The 17072-nt window shown below is 40.9% G+C and overlaps 1 protein-coding gene across 2 annotated transcripts in view; it reads right to left on the minus strand.

Annotated features, from left to right (window-relative positions):
- Nipal2 (NIPA like domain containing 2) overlaps nt 1-17072 on the minus strand; it is an 88620-nt gene that overhangs the window by 19803 nt on the left and 51745 nt on the right. Inside the window, exons 4-5 of one of the 2 annotated variants that reach the window (XM_004850154.4) lie at nt 16439-16498; nt 8489-8610 (exon numbers count right to left, since the gene is read on the minus strand). In XM_004850154.4, coding sequence (XP_004850211.1) covers nt 8489-8610; nt 16439-16498 — 182 coding nt within the window. The remainder of the gene's footprint in view (nt 1-8488; nt 8611-16438; nt 16499-17072) is intronic. The other variant, XM_021262681.2, reaches the window with a different exon arrangement.

Below are 17072 nucleotides of genomic sequence, written 5' to 3' on the forward strand. Positions count from 1 at the left end.
CTTGGATTTTATTTTGTTCTATTTACTTCTGGATGGTCCACTCAGTGCCAGGAACAATGGAGTCTATTTTTCCCCTTCCCTGCCTCCCTGCCTCGCTCCTTCCCTTCCTCCCTCCTTCCCTCTCCACCTCCCTCCTTTCCTTTCTTCCTTGTTCTTTGCAGCTCTCAGTCTGTTCCTGCCTTTGAGCCATTGCACTAACCATGCTCTTTGGACAATGCTCCTTCTAGTCACTGCTGTCAGCGAGACTCTTCCCCCCTCTAAGAGGTCCTTCCTGACTACTCTGATCTAAAAGAGCCACCCAGTCACCGTGTCACAGACTGGCTTCAGGTTGCTGTAGCAGCTTCATGTCTGCCTCATGTATTTCTTGTTCAAACACTGTGTTTCTCGTCTGTCTCCCCCACCAGAATCTCAGCTCAATGAAAACAGGGACTCATCTATTCTTCCACTCTATCTCCAGCACCTAGCACAAGTCAGTCACTTTATAAGTATTTATGGAATCAATACATAAATTACACCTCTAATTTATTACAAATAACTTAAGTAGAGACCGAAAGGCTAATAAACTGAGTGTTCATAAATATAGCTGACCAAAAGTCTAAAATGTTCCTATCCTTGAGAAAATTCTTGGTGTAATTTTGAATTGTTTTATTTTTGTTTAAAATTAAAAATACTTTGTAATAAGATGAGATCCCAGTTGTTGATTCTTTGTGCTAGTTCCCGTGCTACTGAGGTTTTGTTCATAAAGTCTTTTCCTATGCCAATGTCTTCAAGAGTTCTGCCTAACTTAGCAAATTTAGTGTTTCTGTCTTAATATTTAGATCTTTAATCCATTTCAATCTTAGTTTAGTGCATGGTGATAGGTATGGGTCTAGTTTTAATCTTTGGCAGGTTGAAATCCAGTTTTTCCAACACCATTTATTAAAGAGGCTATCTTTCCTCCAATGATGGTGGTTGGCTCCTTTGTCAAAGATGAGGTGGCTGAGCATGTCTGGAGTTGTTTCTGGATCTTCTAATCTATTCCACTGATCCTCGGGTCTGTTCCTTTGCCAGTACCATGCTGTTTTTATCACAGTAGCTTTGTAGTATGCATATTGAGGCCATACTCTTAAGTGAAATAAATAGGACACGTGTAAATACCGAATAGTTTCTCTAGTGTGAGAAACTGAAAGTGTAAATAAGGGTTAAGATGATTAAAATGAATAATTGATAATCTGAAATAGGAAGAAAAGGTCCAAAGGGGTAGGGGTGGTGGGAGGGGGAAGGGAAAGGAAAGAAGGGAAAGGAAAAATTACGAGAAAAGAAAAAAATGGAAACAAAGTCTATGTAAATAGGGAAGGGTGGAGGGGGTGAAGGGTGCACAGGTAACGGGGAAAAAAATAACCAAGATACATCATGTACAGGTACAAGCACCCAATGATAAATGTAAATGTATTTATACCTAAAATGTACCAATAAAAGAATTTAAGGAAAAAAAATGCACCTAATATATAAAAAAAAAATACTTTGTAGCCCTGAAGATGACCTGAGGCCAAATTATCATTATTATTTTTATAAGAGATGGTAACCCTTGAATGAAATCATAAACATGAAGGCTTACTTTTCTGACAGCAGACAAATAAAAATGCCATCACCAATTTTTTTCTTAAGAATTGCTGGAGGTAGGCATTTTTATTTCCAGGACTGCACTTTACTCGCAGAGCCCTCTCTAAATCAGCTCGGATTTCTGCTGCAAGGCTTTGCTTGTTGGTTTGTGTCTCTGTGATTCTCCATGGGCAATGGCAAGCAGCAGGTCTCTCTCTCTCTCTCACTTTAAAAGCTTTCCATCTAATATGGAGGATTAAACCATCTGTTGGACTTTTCTTCTGCTGGTAAATTAAAACAATTATTTTCACTTTTCCTTATTGGACTCGTTTGCCAGGCCTTTAATTTGATTGAGTCATGCGACAAAGGCTATTAAGGTGCCCTTTCTCTGCCTTCTCTAAAGCTGCCATCAAAACACAGGGTGCCAGTCTCTATGCACTTCACCCACTTTACAGAGAGAGCCTTCTGGGCCTGGTGACCCCCAGCCCCAGCACAGGCTTCTGTGCCTCACCTGCTGCAACCCCAGCCCACTCCCAGCAGCACTGCAGTTGTTGCTGGAGGACAGCAAGTTCTTTCCGCTCCAATGCACAGTGCTTGGTAGTTACATCTACTTGCATGAAGACACTTAATTTTTGTGAGGATGAGGGTAGTTGTCAGTTCCAAAGACCATATATGCTTTTTTTTTTTTTTTTGCAAACTCCATCTCTGTGGCTTCAGATAAATAAAGCATGAGCGTTCATTATTCACAGACTGACTATAGTCGCCCTGAGTTCTGCTTGGTGACAAGAGACCACACAGCTGCTGGGAATAAAATACTCCAGAAGTATGAATTAATGTTAATGTTTTCCCACAACATTAAAAACTATCGATATTAAAGGAGCTGTGATTTCATGGTTCTGTGCCCCAGGAAGAAGCTGCACTGCTGACTGCTATCTTTGAGGCGAGAACTAGAAACCCACAGCACGCCCTGCCCTGCCCACAGACCTCTCCTGTCCCGATGCACACAATCCTCATGACCACCTGGGGAGGCAGGTATCACCACCGTTCCCACTTTACAGGTGACAAAGCCCGGCTCGGGAGATTAAGTGGTGCAGCACCGGTAGGCAGCATAAAGGTGGCCAAAGAGGTTCAAGATCTAAGTCTCCAGAACCTGTGACAACAGTAAGTCACATGACAAAGGGGCTCTGCAGATATGAGGAAGGCTATGGGCTGTGACATGGGCAGCGTATCCTGGGTGATGTAAGTGAGTCCAACACGAGTCCTTTAAAGCAGAGGCCCTTCCCAGGTAGGGTTGGGGGAACAGATGTGGAAGACGCAAGCCAGGGAACTCTGGTGACCTTGTAGCTCCAGGAAGCAAGGGTACCGATTCTCTCCTGGAGGCTCTGGGAAGGAGCAGCGCCTGCCAGCACCTGGGCCCCAAGGTGAGACCTGGGCTGACTTCTGACCTAGAAAACAGCAGTGAGGCCGTCTATGTTGTTTTAAGCCACTAAATTTTTGACAATTGGTTGCCAGGGTAATAGAAAACTAATGCAGGTTTTGTACCTGAAGTCTTTCCAGAGGAACTGATTTTGAGATTTCTGGGTTGGTTCTGTAATCTAACTAGACTTGAAGGCACCAGTCACCCTGTTTTCAGTGGCAAAAAGGCACTGGCAGTCCAGGGGCTGATTTGGCACCTAAGTCACCGCTGAAGGCCTCACTTCCAGTACCCAAACCCGGGACCGAGTCACTGCCTCTTCCCTCTTTAGTTCTTTCCTGAAAGCACAGCCTTTGAGATGGCTTTTCCAGTCCATGAGAAATGAGCTCTGCAGAGGTTCTTTCTGAGGCCAAATTTGGATGAAGATTCAGTCCTCAGTGATCAGCTTTCCTAACTGCATGGAGAGGTGTTTAGTGAAGTGTGCTGGATGGAGTGTGTCCTGGAGGAGAACAGGGAGAACAGCCTGCTTTGGAGTTCTGGTTCTCCCACTTAATATTTGTGTGATTTTATGCAAGTTCCTGGGCCTCTTAAAGTCTCTTTCCCCATCTGTGAGATGCAGAGGCTAACAGTGGTCATGTGTAAGGCTTTTCCGCAGGTAAAGCTCAGAATGCACTGGAGCCGCACATGGGGGCTACTGCTCTGCAGCAGTGTCCCGTGTGGCCACACCCAAGTGCTCTTTGCATCCAGATAATGAAGCAAAGAACATCAGGCAAGAGACATTAACACTGTATAAAAACACAGTTTTCTCCCTTCAGGTTCTTAACACCTGATGGTGGGTTTTGAAGCAGCTTTTGCCAGAAAAGCCGACTTACTAATCAGCTTTGGAGTATAGAATTGCTCCAAATGACAGGGTTGGCCCTGGCTTCTGCTGATTTAATTTTTTTTTTTGTCTGGAGGAGAGAAAATGAGTACCATGCAGATCATTTTGTGAAGGGTTTTATGTTCATAACAGAGGTTTCAATTTGAATAGTCTGTTGGAAAATCTGGGTGGGCAAAATGGCCTGCCAAAGAACATGAAGTAATTGAGGTTAGGGCTGCATTTCCTCATGTGGGCTCTGCAGAGCACGGTGATAGGTATTGTCCAACAAAATGTCCTTCGAGAAAAGGGCCCAGTGGTCCAATAGCCCAGGGTATGCAGGACTAACAAAATTAAACCTCTCTCTCTCTTTTTCAAGGACTTCTAGCTCCCCAATTGCCGACAGAGATGATGGATTCTGTCATGGTTCCCTCAGAGGGACCATCTTGTGCAGTGTCTCTCCGAGCCGGTGTGACCTGGAAACCCACTCTGTGTGCTGTGTGGTAAGCTCTGGCGAGGAGGACTACCCATCTGTGGCAGCCAGATGGGAAAGGCTGTGTTAGTGGTGGATAAAGCACACTTCATTCTTCCCTCCTAGCAGACACCGGATCTCATGTCCTCTACCTGCACAAGAAGACCAGACCAGAGCTTGTCCCAAGCTCCCCCGCCGAGCTGCAGTGTGGCATTCAGTTCATGAAAACCTTGACGGAAAACGGGTCTGGTGCAGGTAAACACACAGGGAAAGCGATGAGACGGGCCAGTCTGTAGTGCAATTTTACAATCCCTTTGTTGAGAAATGTAAAATGTATTAAGATTTCTACCCTGAGGGGCCGAGGCAGGCAAATCACAAGTCTGAACCCAGTCTGGGCAATTCAGTGATTTGGGGAGACCCTGTCTCAAAATAAAAAAATAAAGAAAGGGCTGATGATGTAGCTCAGTGAGAAGGCCCTGGGCTCAATGTCTAGTACAGCAAAAAAAAAAAAAAAAAAAAAAAATGACTTTTAAACATTTTTATTCATCTTGTAAGTTATTTGAACAGTATGAAAGGGCAATTGAGGTGCCTTTACTTGATGTAATATATAAATGGATGAATGATTCATCAAAGAATTGTCTTGATTGGTGTAATTATGATTTCTGCAGTCATGATTTGCATAAAAAGCAGAGTCTGCCATATCTGAGAATTAAATATTAACTACCTAGATATTTAAAAGGTTTAAACCAAACTTCAGCTCAAGATCTTACATACAATTGGTCACTCCGAGTCTTTAGAGATGCAACTATATAATAGATTTCATTCCAAAACAGCATAACATGGATCTTTCCTTTTAGAATCTAATGCCAACAGTGCTTTTCAAATGTGACTTTTTAAAAGACTTATTTTATGCTATCTTGTAAATACCTGGGCTTACTTACATTTTCCTGTGTGCTATTCTCTCTCTCTCTCTCTCTCTGTCTCCCCCTCTTTCCTTGTGACAGGGTCTTGCTATGGTCTTGAACTCACTATGCAGCCCAGACTGGCCTTGAACTCTCAGCAATCCTCCTGCCTCTGCCTCCGGAGTGCTAGGATTATAGGCTTTTTTTTTTTGAGATAGGGTCCCACTATGAAGCTATTTACTTTCAAGCATTAACATAATACACTTTTACAGAAGCACAGATCTCTCCCAGCACTGTTCAGTACCTGCTGTGGAAATTCCTTCCCATCATCTCAGTGTCCAGTCTTGAATGGATAAGTGAGTAAAACAATTTAAAAGTTGACTTTTGAACGTGGCAAAATGTAATTAATTTCAGTTATTTTGGTGGAAGTATAGTTTAATAGAAAATAGTTTTGTTCTTTTAAACTGTTTCCTTGGCTGTTAAAGCAGCACAAGACACATCATCACCAAACAATGCATTTATTCTAGGAAATAAGCCTTGGTGCATCTTTAATCTCTAAAAAATTCAACCCAGGCTATTAATTTTCTGGTCACAGGCTATGTCACTCTTTTCTTACTGGATGAAGTATTTCTTTTTGCCTGCAGGCAAAAAGTAGTAACGTATTGGTAGGACTTCAAGTCTGGCCTATCATGAAATATTCAACACAGTATAAAGAATAGAAGTAAATCACAGAAATTAAAACTCCTCCTAGTCCTTACAGCTGATCAATGAAAGATGTTAAAAGACTGCAGACAAGAGGGAAAATAAATGGAGCAGGAGAAAGGCACAAAGTGTGAAAGACCTTGAGAAGGCTAATTTGACTTGGGAAGTCCAGCCCTAAAAGCTGGAAAGAAGCAGAGGCTAAGAGAAGAGGTAGGAAATGACAGAGCAAGGGAAGAAACAAAACTCATGGGAATGAGGCCGGGGATTTAGCTCAGTGGTTCCGCCGCCTGCCTCGCAAGCAGGACCCATGTTCGATTCCCAGTACCAAATAAAACAAAACAAAAAAACCCAAAACTCATGGGAATGAAAGTCAGGGCCATGACGCAGTGGGAAGACCTATTTCAATAGGCAGGGCCTTATGACTGATGGCTGATTGACCAATAATAATTCTTTCTCTGAAGCTGTACACAGCATGCTGACATAGAATGGACAAGGTAAATAGGTAAAACAGAACGTGGCCTGTGGGAAGCTCATAAATACCTTCACAGAGGAGGCCCATCAGAGCTGTGCCCATGAGAGTGAGTTTGTGGGGAGCTGTAAGGGGAGAGAGACAGGTCAAAGGAGGTAGGGGACTTTTCTGGCAGGAGGATCTGCAGACACAATGGCATGAGCTTATGCCATTGTCCAGGGAGGGCTAAGTAATAAGATTTGCTTTTTAGGAGGATACTTACAGCCACAGTATGGACTCATTAAGAGGTTGCTACAGTTGTTTGAGCAAGAGATGATGAAGGCCTAAGTTAATGCAAGGGTCACGGAATATGAAAGAGGGGTCAAGTTTGAGACTTTAAAACATGCAGGAATGGAGGATAGGGTGGGAATGAGGGTGGGGAGAAGCTGTGTGCATCTCAGACTTCTAGTATGGGAGGCTGCCACAGAAATGTACGAGAGCAGAGAGTTTGGGGGTGGAGACACAGCATTCAGCTTTAGGCAAGATCGGAGAAACCTCTGGAGCATCCAGGTGGGGAGGAGAAATAAGTAGATAGAAGAGGATCCAGAAAGAGAGGCAGGTCTGGGTCTGGAAGGAGGACGATGTAGGAGAGCAATACATCACTTCTAAAGTCCGCAGGAGAGAAGGTGGCATACACAGGCCTGAAGGGCTAGCAGAGGCAGGGGACCCTCCGAGAGCCTGGGAGGGGTCGGTCAGAGAGGAAGAGGAGAAAGGGAAACCAATGAGGATGCCAGAAGGGAGAGGCTCCAGGGGAAAGCGACGGGCACAGAGCAAACGCTGCACAAGTTTCCAGAAGGATCCGGACCAAAAAAAGCAATTCTGTTTGGCAATATGTGAAGAGCGATATCCTCAACTTGAGGAGAGTCTAGAGTGTGGGGAAGGAGGAGTGAATGGAGCTGGGAGGGTGGACCGGGCCAATGAGCATGGATGATTTGGGTGCACTTTTGGTGGTGAATGGATGAAGGGAAACAGGACAGTTTATGAAAGGGTGTGTAGCATAAGAAGGATTTTTCTTTTTGAATAAGGGAACCTAAGTAGCTCTGTAGGGTGAGAGAAAGGAGGGAAGAGGGAGACGATAAAGTGAAAGATCTGTGAGCATTTGTGTTCCAGTGGCCAGAATGACGTGTCAGAGATGGTAGGCTCCCTACGTGGAGTTCTTGTCACAGACCAGGAATTGCTGCTCTATTCTCCTGGGAAACAGCGGTGATCACCAGGAAACACGTCCCAGTAAATGCCAATGTCACCCCGCGCCCCCCATACTAGAGATTAAACCCAGGGCTTATGTAGGGTAGGCAAGCACTATACCACTGAGCTATACACCCAGTACTTTTTATTTTTTATTTTGAGACAGGTCTCACTAAGTTGTCCGGGGTGGCCTTGAACTGGTAATACTGGGATTATAGGTCAGCTCCCTGGCATCCAGCTTCAGTTTCTGGCTTCAGTGTCACACTTTTCAATGCTAGCCATATAAATAAAGTAGGATCATACTGTTGTGCTTGTTTTAATGACAGAGGATGGGGACAGATAGCTTTTTGAGGTCACTTCGAATCCTAAAAATGTATGATTCAGCATGATTTGATTCTTTTTACAAATTCGCTGTTTTACCAATCCAGTTCTTGGTTAGACGCTCAGCAAGATGATCCCAGTTTTCTTCTTCTAACACCCCCTTTCTAGAATATTCTTTCTTATTCTCTAATCTCAGTTGACTTAACAAGTTACATATCAACCATTTCTATCATGTTCCCCTTTTTGTATTCACTAGATGATAGCCATAGTATCAAATGAAACACCTCAATTAATAGCCGCAAATGTCTAAGGCAGCACATTTCATTCTTTCTTTACATATCACTCAGGATTGTACTCCTGCTGCCTATTCCTCTCAGTCTGTTGCATGGATCTCAAAAAGGACTTTTTTGAAGACTTAGCATCTCAATGTATTAGTCAAATACACTTACACTTTGTAAGTTATTTGTGTGACAAGAAAAGGTTGTATTAGTTCTCTAACATCTGCAGGTGCTGGTGGTCTTGCTGGTAAAATGTCTGTAGTTCTTACCACATAGATCAGGAACTGCCAGCCAACAAAGTAGTACTGTACACTTCTTGCTGAGACAGCCTGAGTTATATTTGGAGCGAAGTTCACCAATAAATATGTTCCTGCAATGGCCAGTGTCATACCTTAAATAAAAGAGAAAAGGCAAACCAAATTGACAAGGGACACTTAGAGCTCTGTGTCGATGCAAACATTACCTAGAAATGGGGCATTAGTTGTGAAGGAGTGGATGGTCCCTCCCTATTAAAATAGGACTCATCCAACCATTCCTAGGTAGCATCACACATTCACTGAAAGAGGTAATCTTCAAAGGAGGAATAAAAGCTCAGGAATGAATGGAGCAGGAAGTAACTTTTGAATTTTCTCAGTTGTTCCAGGTGAATCCTGGGCTCTTAGGGGAAACTTTCCTGGAAGGTAGAGCAGGTCAGACCATGTGCATGTGGAGGCCCGAGAAGCCTCCAAGCCAACTGACCATTTCTGTGTGTGCCAGTGAATCACGAGGGAGCAGCGGCCTGGAGGTGAAGCCCAGCTACTCACTTATACTGGGAAACAATAGACATTATTAAACACTGTAATAAGAGCAAAATGATGAAAATCATATATCAGAACCTGAGGGAAAATTACTGGTCAGTCATGCCCTTTTCCTTGGGACAAAAAGATTATATATTATAATTATTCTGAATTAGGTTCCTAGAAGGAAGGGATTTAAAAAAAATGGTTCCTAAACTGTGCATATACAGTAGTGTAAAGCCATTGAATATACTCTAAAAATTCTCAGAAACCTTGGTTTCTTTTGTGAAATCTAAGTTTCTTATTTATATTAAGTACCTCTACCAGATTTTCTTCATTTCATCTATCTAGTGTCAATTAACTTTCCTGTGTTTTAATTTCATTTTGAGTTGGTAATACATTTATGTGGTACAAAATTCCAGGGATACAGTGAAAAGTTAAGTGATCATGAAGAGTGAAGTGTTTCTCACACCCTGATGGCCCCAGTTCCCCTCCCTGAAACTGCCCCTGAAAAATTCAAAGTTCACTGCTACTTGTTAGTTGGAAGAGCTCGGACAAGTTACTGATCCAGCTGTAACTCAGTTTCCTCATCTCTAGGATAGAGTTAAGTCATCAGACCCCAGGAGTCTGGCTCTGTAAGAGGCCATTCTGGGCAGCAGAATACTCTTGGAAGCTCACCTGGAGGCCAGATGTGACAGTGGACCTAGGACCGATCCATCTCAGGATGCTGACTGCCTGCCATGAATCAAAGACCTTCTCAATTCTGCTTAAATGGATCTACAATGGTGTCCCTAACAATATAGCCCAGGGATGAGCAGGCACCGTTACCAGGACTGTCTGTAAGGAGGCAACAACCCACTTTTACAACAGAAGGCATAGCAGGAAGAACTGGCTGGCGAGTTCTCATTGCTTAGTGAAGACTACTCTCCATTGGTCTTGACAGAAAATAGGAGAGAAATTACCTAATATTAACAGAACCCACAGAAGCAATTATTGTAGCACTATGCTACCCACAGCTAACTTCAGAAACTGGTGCACACAGCAATAGCATCTGGATATTGGACTCAAGAATTTTTTTTTGGGGGGTGGGGTGGGTATCAAACTCGGGTCCTTGCACTTGTGCAGCAGGCGGCCAAACCACTGAGCTAAATCCCTGGCCGTATCTGGACATTGGAAAGGACCAGAAACAGAGCAGCCAGGAAGCTGAGGGTAAGCTGCAGGCAGTAGTGCAGGTCTGGAAGCTAGATGCCACCTGTGTCAGGGATGTGGCCCATTCTCCTCCCTCACAGCCAAACCAGCAGCAATTCCATTGCCTCATCAAGTTCAGCTCAAGTTACTTAAAAGTGGGCTGGCTAATGGAACTTTCACATTTATCTTTATACAATATATGAATAATGAAATCTCTTTCTTTAAACTTGTCCTACATGTACAACAGAAACACAAGTAAGTCCCTGCCCTGCTCTTTGCAATAATATAGACTAGGTTTCCTGGGAGAGGATGTGACAAAGAGCAGTAATCCTTGTTTTTAAGCTGATATTCTCAAAACTACTGATTTCACAGACAAGTATGGCTGACATATTAAAATGTGATGATAATAAAAACTATAATAGAATAGACAATACTCTGAGCCCAATTCTAAGTGCTTTATATATAATTAATTTTGTCCTTACAACAAGTTCTTTATCAGTGAGGGATACATTCCAAAGCTTCTGCAATCTCAGATAGTACCAAACTCTACATATACTAGTTTGTTCTCTACATGTACGTAGCTAAGATAGTTTAATTTATGTTAGCCACAAGAAGATATGAACCACAATGACTAATAATAAAATAGAACAATTACAATAATATACTTTCATAAAAGTTATTTAAAGAGCTCATGAATTGTGTATTTCTGGAATTTTCCATTTAATATTCTTGGTTTGCAGTTGATCACAGGCAACTAAAGCCACAGAAAACAAAAGCATGGATAAGAGGGGACTATAGTTTATTGTTGTGTGATTATATAACATATACAATATAGAATTCATACAGTATATAATAAATAGTAATGTGTACAACATATCACGTATACTCAAACTATTACTGTCCACATTTGACAAATGAAGAAACTGAGTCACAAAGGGAAAGACTTTTGCCTGGGATTTTCCAGCTAAGTGGAGTGCTTGGACCGGACCCCAGGCAGTCTATTTTCTTAACACTTACATTCTGCCCCTTGCATTAATGAGGGAGCAACGCTGCTGAATGGAAAGCTCTGGGTAGTGTAGTCTATATGAGTGGAGCCCTGTGGCTGTACAGAGTACAAAACGGCAGGATAGAACCAATTCCTATGACAGAGGTCTCCAGGGTCTCATGGAATTTCTGGTCCCAAAGTTCCTTTAGCAGAACATTCCCAAATTGGTTTTCCCTGTAACTAGTTTCAAAAGATGGATGTCCCACCAAAAAGATCCAAGAAAGTGAACTATATTTGGAAGAGGTGAGTTAAGCAAAGGAGTGGTTCCACTGGAAGACCTCTCAGACCCTCCAACGTGGTGATGTTCACCATGAATCCCTGAGAGGAGGTGGCACTTGTCATATTTTCTAAACACATCTGACCGTTTATATTGCCTTGAAGTCATGTTTTGGGGAATCTATTGTATTTGGGGGTATGCTTGCTTTGAACTGGACCTGGCTGTGAGAATACAGCCTTTGTTTCAGCAGGCTATTGTTCTGCTGTTGTAAAAGTGTCTGGTAGACACCTGTGGGCAGGAATGAAGTATAACTGTGATTGCAGGGAACTGAGCCTGGACTCAGGTGTGTCCTGGTGCTGCAGCTGTTCACTGTCTGTTCCGGCCTGACAAGATCCTGCTCTTGCCCTTAATAAAAATCTTAAATCTTCTTGAATTTTGTCCCCTCTACCTAGTTGGATACCAACTATTATTAACTGCCTGTTTTCCAGTTTGTGGAATTTGCGTTGACCTGGTTTCTGGGAGCCTTCAGAGTTTTTTCAGCTAACCTGACTCCAAACAAGATTGCTGTCTTGTTCCTTTGGTCCCCGCAGTGCATCTCTTGATCCACAGGAGTCCAACAAGGGGTCACAGAGTTAACTGGACTCCTCAACACCAGACCATTTAGAACTTCTCTTCTGGAAGTGTAGTCATTCTGGGTTTCTTGGGCTGATGGCGGCTGAACTGTAAAGGAGCCTGGGAGATCTCAGTAATGCAGTGAATCCAAATAGCCCGAGATCTGCTGTCATGAAGGCTCTCATTGTTGAGGCAACTCTGAAACCAAAATGCCCAACCTGTCCCTTCAACTGGAAATGATGCTTTATTCAGCTGGATTCTAGATACTGGACCCAAACCATGCTTGCTTCGGGTGTGTGAGAAGGATGGAGGAGGCCTCTGTTTCATTATTAATATCATGGCTTTCCATGGAGGGTCTTTGTAGGTGACTTAATGTAACCTAGTAATTATCTCTGGGCAGTGCTGTTGAGTTGACTGTAATTTTTATTTCTATGATGACATTATCTGGGCTTAAATCAAATAGAATCTCACAGACTATTAGCTTTGATACTTTTGATGATGGAGGGGGAAGAAAGGGGGAAAATACTAGAGTTTTTGGCTGGTTGGAGGGAGAGCAATCTGGTGTTTTTAAAAGGAAAAATAATCATTAAAATAATTTAAAATTATTAATCCACTAAGAATCAGAGCAGAGTCCAAAACTTGTCAGTGAGTTAATAATAGCTGGCCATTCTCTTCAGACATAGCTTTTGTGAGGTCATTTTTTGAAGGCTAGTGGTGAAAAGCTTCATAGCCACAGAGCAGCATTTGGCAATAAATTAGTTCAGCTTGTTTCCACATGGCCCCAAATCTTCATTTGTTCCACCATGAAAAACAAACTTTCATTTGCTTCAAGTAGGGGAAAATAAATGATTCTCCTTCTCACATTTTGACAATTTAATTCTTAGCGTGCTCATATGTAAATCTTTAAAAAACACCACTAGCTATTCTTTTCCCTGTTTGGTTTTAGTCCCTGTAAAAATAAAAAAGGCATTTTTTTGCTTTTCACAGAAAGAGCTAAATTTTCTTAAGGCAATAGCAATAAAGGCCCAAAGTAAACACATGTGCCTCAACACATTGAGTGAGGTTTGGAAAAGTCCTTCTCTAAGTATGAATCACTATATCTCAAATGATGATAATCTTGCGATCTTCTTCACTAGAGGAAAGGGTGTGGGATAGGAATAAAAGAATCCTATTTTTTTACCATGACAGCATTTTAAAGGTAAGAATGGATTGCTTAGACCAATGGTGTGAAATAAACATGATTTATCACTTATATAGCCCTACTCAAAAAGCATTCAGTTAGGAAGGCAAAAACAACAAAAACAAAAACAAATCAGAGTTGTGGGGCATATTAGCTGGATGACTAAAGTTTGAAGAATAATCGAATCAAGGTTTTTTTCTGATTAACTAGCAGAGTGCAGTGGTGGGTGATTATAGCAGTAATAATACTAATGGCCAACATCTTTGAGCACTTATTGTGGGGCAGACCCTGCTTTAGGAGTTTTGATACCTGAACTCATCTAATCCTGGGAGGTAGGTAATATTCTCTTCATTTTACAAATGAGGAAACTGAGGTTCAAGGAGCTTATTTATGTGGTTTTGCAAAGGTCACACAGTTCACTGGTACTAGAGATTTACAATAAACAACTATGATCTAGCTTTATCAGGTTTCCATGGTTAGAATACTGGCCCGTGGCCTACTAATTATATGACACTGGGCAAATTATTTAATCTAAGTATCAGACTTTGGTTCTGTAAATGGGTTGTTCCTATATTTAAATAACACAATCCATGTAAAATACAACAGAGTACCTGGCAAGAGTGAATATTTAATAATTATTTTATGTATTAAAATACAAAAAAATCAGAGTTCTAAAGAATTAATTTGAAGTTTTATTTTGTTGTCTTCCTGATATGTGTGTGTGTGTGTGTGTGTGTGTGTGTGTGTGTGTGTTCCCATTCCTTATTTACATTGCTAGTATTACCTCTTGGGTATCACTTAGGAATGAAGGTGATCATAGTCGTTATGATTATGTAGTGAGATTATGTAGTGATTATTGAAGTGACAGCATTTTACATTTCTCAAACTGCTTTTATATAGATTATCCAGTTTGGTCCTCAAACAATCTTATGTATTTGTCAGCAAACAGAGGCTGTGAGAAGGCCTGAATCCAGGTTTGAATCCACAAGGGTGGGTTTAACTTATATCCTTTAATTGCCTGAGCTAATTCATCACTTCCGGTTTAGTCACTAAAGTTCATACTGTAATCAAATCATCTGTATGAACTGATGTTTCTATTTTTTCCTTTTCCAAGGTTACAACTTTCATTTATTTTTCTCCTAATCCTTATATGCAGTAAAATAGTAAACAGAAACTGAATTTACCTTTCTACACCTTTGTTAACACTTCTTGTGTCAAGCCCTTTGTGTGCCCTTCACTTTATCCTTGGATGTGGCCTATGCCTGTCCTATGTAGCTGTCAAACCAATTCAAATGGTGTAAAAAAGTCCCAGGCAGAGTCGCTTCTCTTTATGTTACTCTAGTGGTTGTCAGCAGAGGATGATTTTTGCCCTTAGAGGACATTGAGTAACGTCTAGAGACATTTTGGGTTGTTCTTACTGGGGTAGAGGCCACTGGAGGCATCTTTTAGGTGAAGGACTGAGGATGAAAACACTCAACAATGCAGGGGGGCAGATAGCCCCCCACAAGGAAGAATTGCCCAACCCAAAATGTTAGTAGTGCTGAGGTTCTGAAACACTGTTCTAAACTAAAGTTTCATGGCTCATGTTTTTAAAAACTTATTTATGAGTATATTTTATCATGGACTGTAAATTATTTCAGGGCAGAGATTCAGCTGTAATTATATTTTATCATTAATATTCAAGATAATTAGTAAATCCTCCATTGTATCTATTGTATTATCTCATAAATTAGATTAATGTCAGTAATCAACTATTAACAACCAAAGATGGCAAATGTTCAATAAAATGACTCAAAGTTTCCTTAACAGGGAGGTAGACCTTTTGCAGATGGAAAGGGCACCTGGGAATGGAGGGAGAGGGGAGGAAGGAGAAGGAAAGGGAAAGTAAAAAGAATTAAAATGTAATATGTACATGTACCAACTTGCCAGGATGAAAGTGTTCGTTATGTATCACAAATATATACTAATAAGAAAAAGTTTCCTTAAGGCATTTATAAATGAAAAAAAGCAGGACTTAAATTTTTTAATTTATAAAACTCAGGCACTGGTCATTCTTATTTCTGATTTCATATGACTTCCTCAAATGATTCCATAAACCACAACATGTAAAATAGAGTATAGAAAAATAGCATGTTGGAAGAGATACAATTCACATATGAATGCATTTAGAAAAACATTTTAACCATGAAAAATTTGACAATGTTGACTAAAAACTCTACTAGCAGAATCAAACCAAGGAAGAAAGAAAAAGTGAAAACACTTTCAAGACATTAGGCTCAAGGGAAACATGATCAGGGAAAACAAATGCTCAACATACCAATACTGGTGTCACATTTAGAGCTCACATTTTTGAAAAATATGATCTCCCTGGAAGAGGGGAGGCATTGTTTTATTTAAAGTGCCTAAAGTATCTGTGTTCATTACCATATGTCAGCAGCAATTCAAACAGGTTTTGTCAGAGAAGAAAATATAAATATAATTCTTCTCACCAATGATATTTCCAACAAAACCATGAAGATACAATGAATAAATGATAATGCTGCTGTGTAACAGAAGTCTTTCTTACAGCTAGGAAGGCTACTGTTAATTTCTATTAATAACTGTATTTCAAAATAGGATTCTGAAAAGCAACCTTCTGTGTTACTTTTAGTCACTAAATTTAGACGCTAAATACAATAGGTAGTTTTAGAAGGAGTAAAACACAATAGGCTTTTACTTGGTGCACTTAATATTGCATGGTTTTCATTTTTATGCATTAGAAATGTAACAATATAGTGAATATGTCCTTTGAAGTGCAACAGTCTACTAGGTAATCAGATGTTTTGATTGAATTTTATTATCTTCATAAAAATTTTACAACATTAGTAAATAATATTACAAAATAATTTGCTATCACCAATAGCATATGGAGTAATCATAATGAAAATGGAAGTATTTTATGTGAGATGAGATAGTGGCTCCAAGATATTTCTAAATGAGAGTTTGCATCCATTTCAGTATTTTTCTCTGTTTTTATTTTTCCTTTATTTTATTTTTTTTTGGTACCGGGGATTGAACTTGGGTCCTTGCGCTTGCACAGCAGGTGGCGAAACCACTGTGCTAAATCCCTGGCCCTTTTCTCCGTTTTTAAAGCACACATTTTTAAATGGATAGCATTATTTGTTTCCTGATCAAGCAATGTTACAGTTAATAATTACTCACCAAGTATATCTGAGGCTCGCAAGTTTTCTTTTAGAAACATAACAGAAAAAATGGCACTACCTGTAAAGAAAATGGCCATTAGTGGAAATTTGATACAAAACATGTATTATGCAAAGCCATTTGTGTCTTTTGCCTGACTGGCTGTATCCTAAGCAGAGACATCCAGCAGTTGTGGCTATAAAAATGCCTTTCTTCTCCTTGGTGGTTGAAGATACATGGAAATTGGCCTAATTTACAATGGACCTGGGACAATGTGTCTGTGATAGTGCCAGGTATGCAGGGAGGACTTGAAAGTTTAGTCAGTGACTAAATGAAGGGAAGAAAGAAAGAAAGGAGAAAAGGAAGAGGGAAGGAGAGAGAAAAAAAGAGAAAGGAAGGAAGGAAGGAAGAAAGACACAAAGACAGAAAGAAAGGTGTATGATATAGGAAGGGAAAAGCAGGAAGAGATAAGAGGGAAAGAAAGAAAAGAGAAAGAACTTTATGCCCCAAACTGAAGTTCATTAACTCCCAGCATCTACTCCTCTACTCCCTACTGCAAGGACATCTCTATTCTCTTAGAAACATCAGAATTGGGATTCTCCCCCGTTCCCCTCCTGCCCACTCCACACCCAGTGGGCCTCTGGCTTACATCTGC

The sequence above is a fragment of the Heterocephalus glaber genome, unplaced genomic scaffold (assembly GCF_053883595.1).
Source record: "Heterocephalus glaber isolate CG9 unplaced genomic scaffold, H.glaber_assembly_v1.0 deba00001555, whole genome shotgun sequence".
NCBI classification, from domain to species: domain Eukaryota; kingdom Metazoa; phylum Chordata; class Mammalia; order Rodentia; family Bathyergidae; genus Heterocephalus; species Heterocephalus glaber.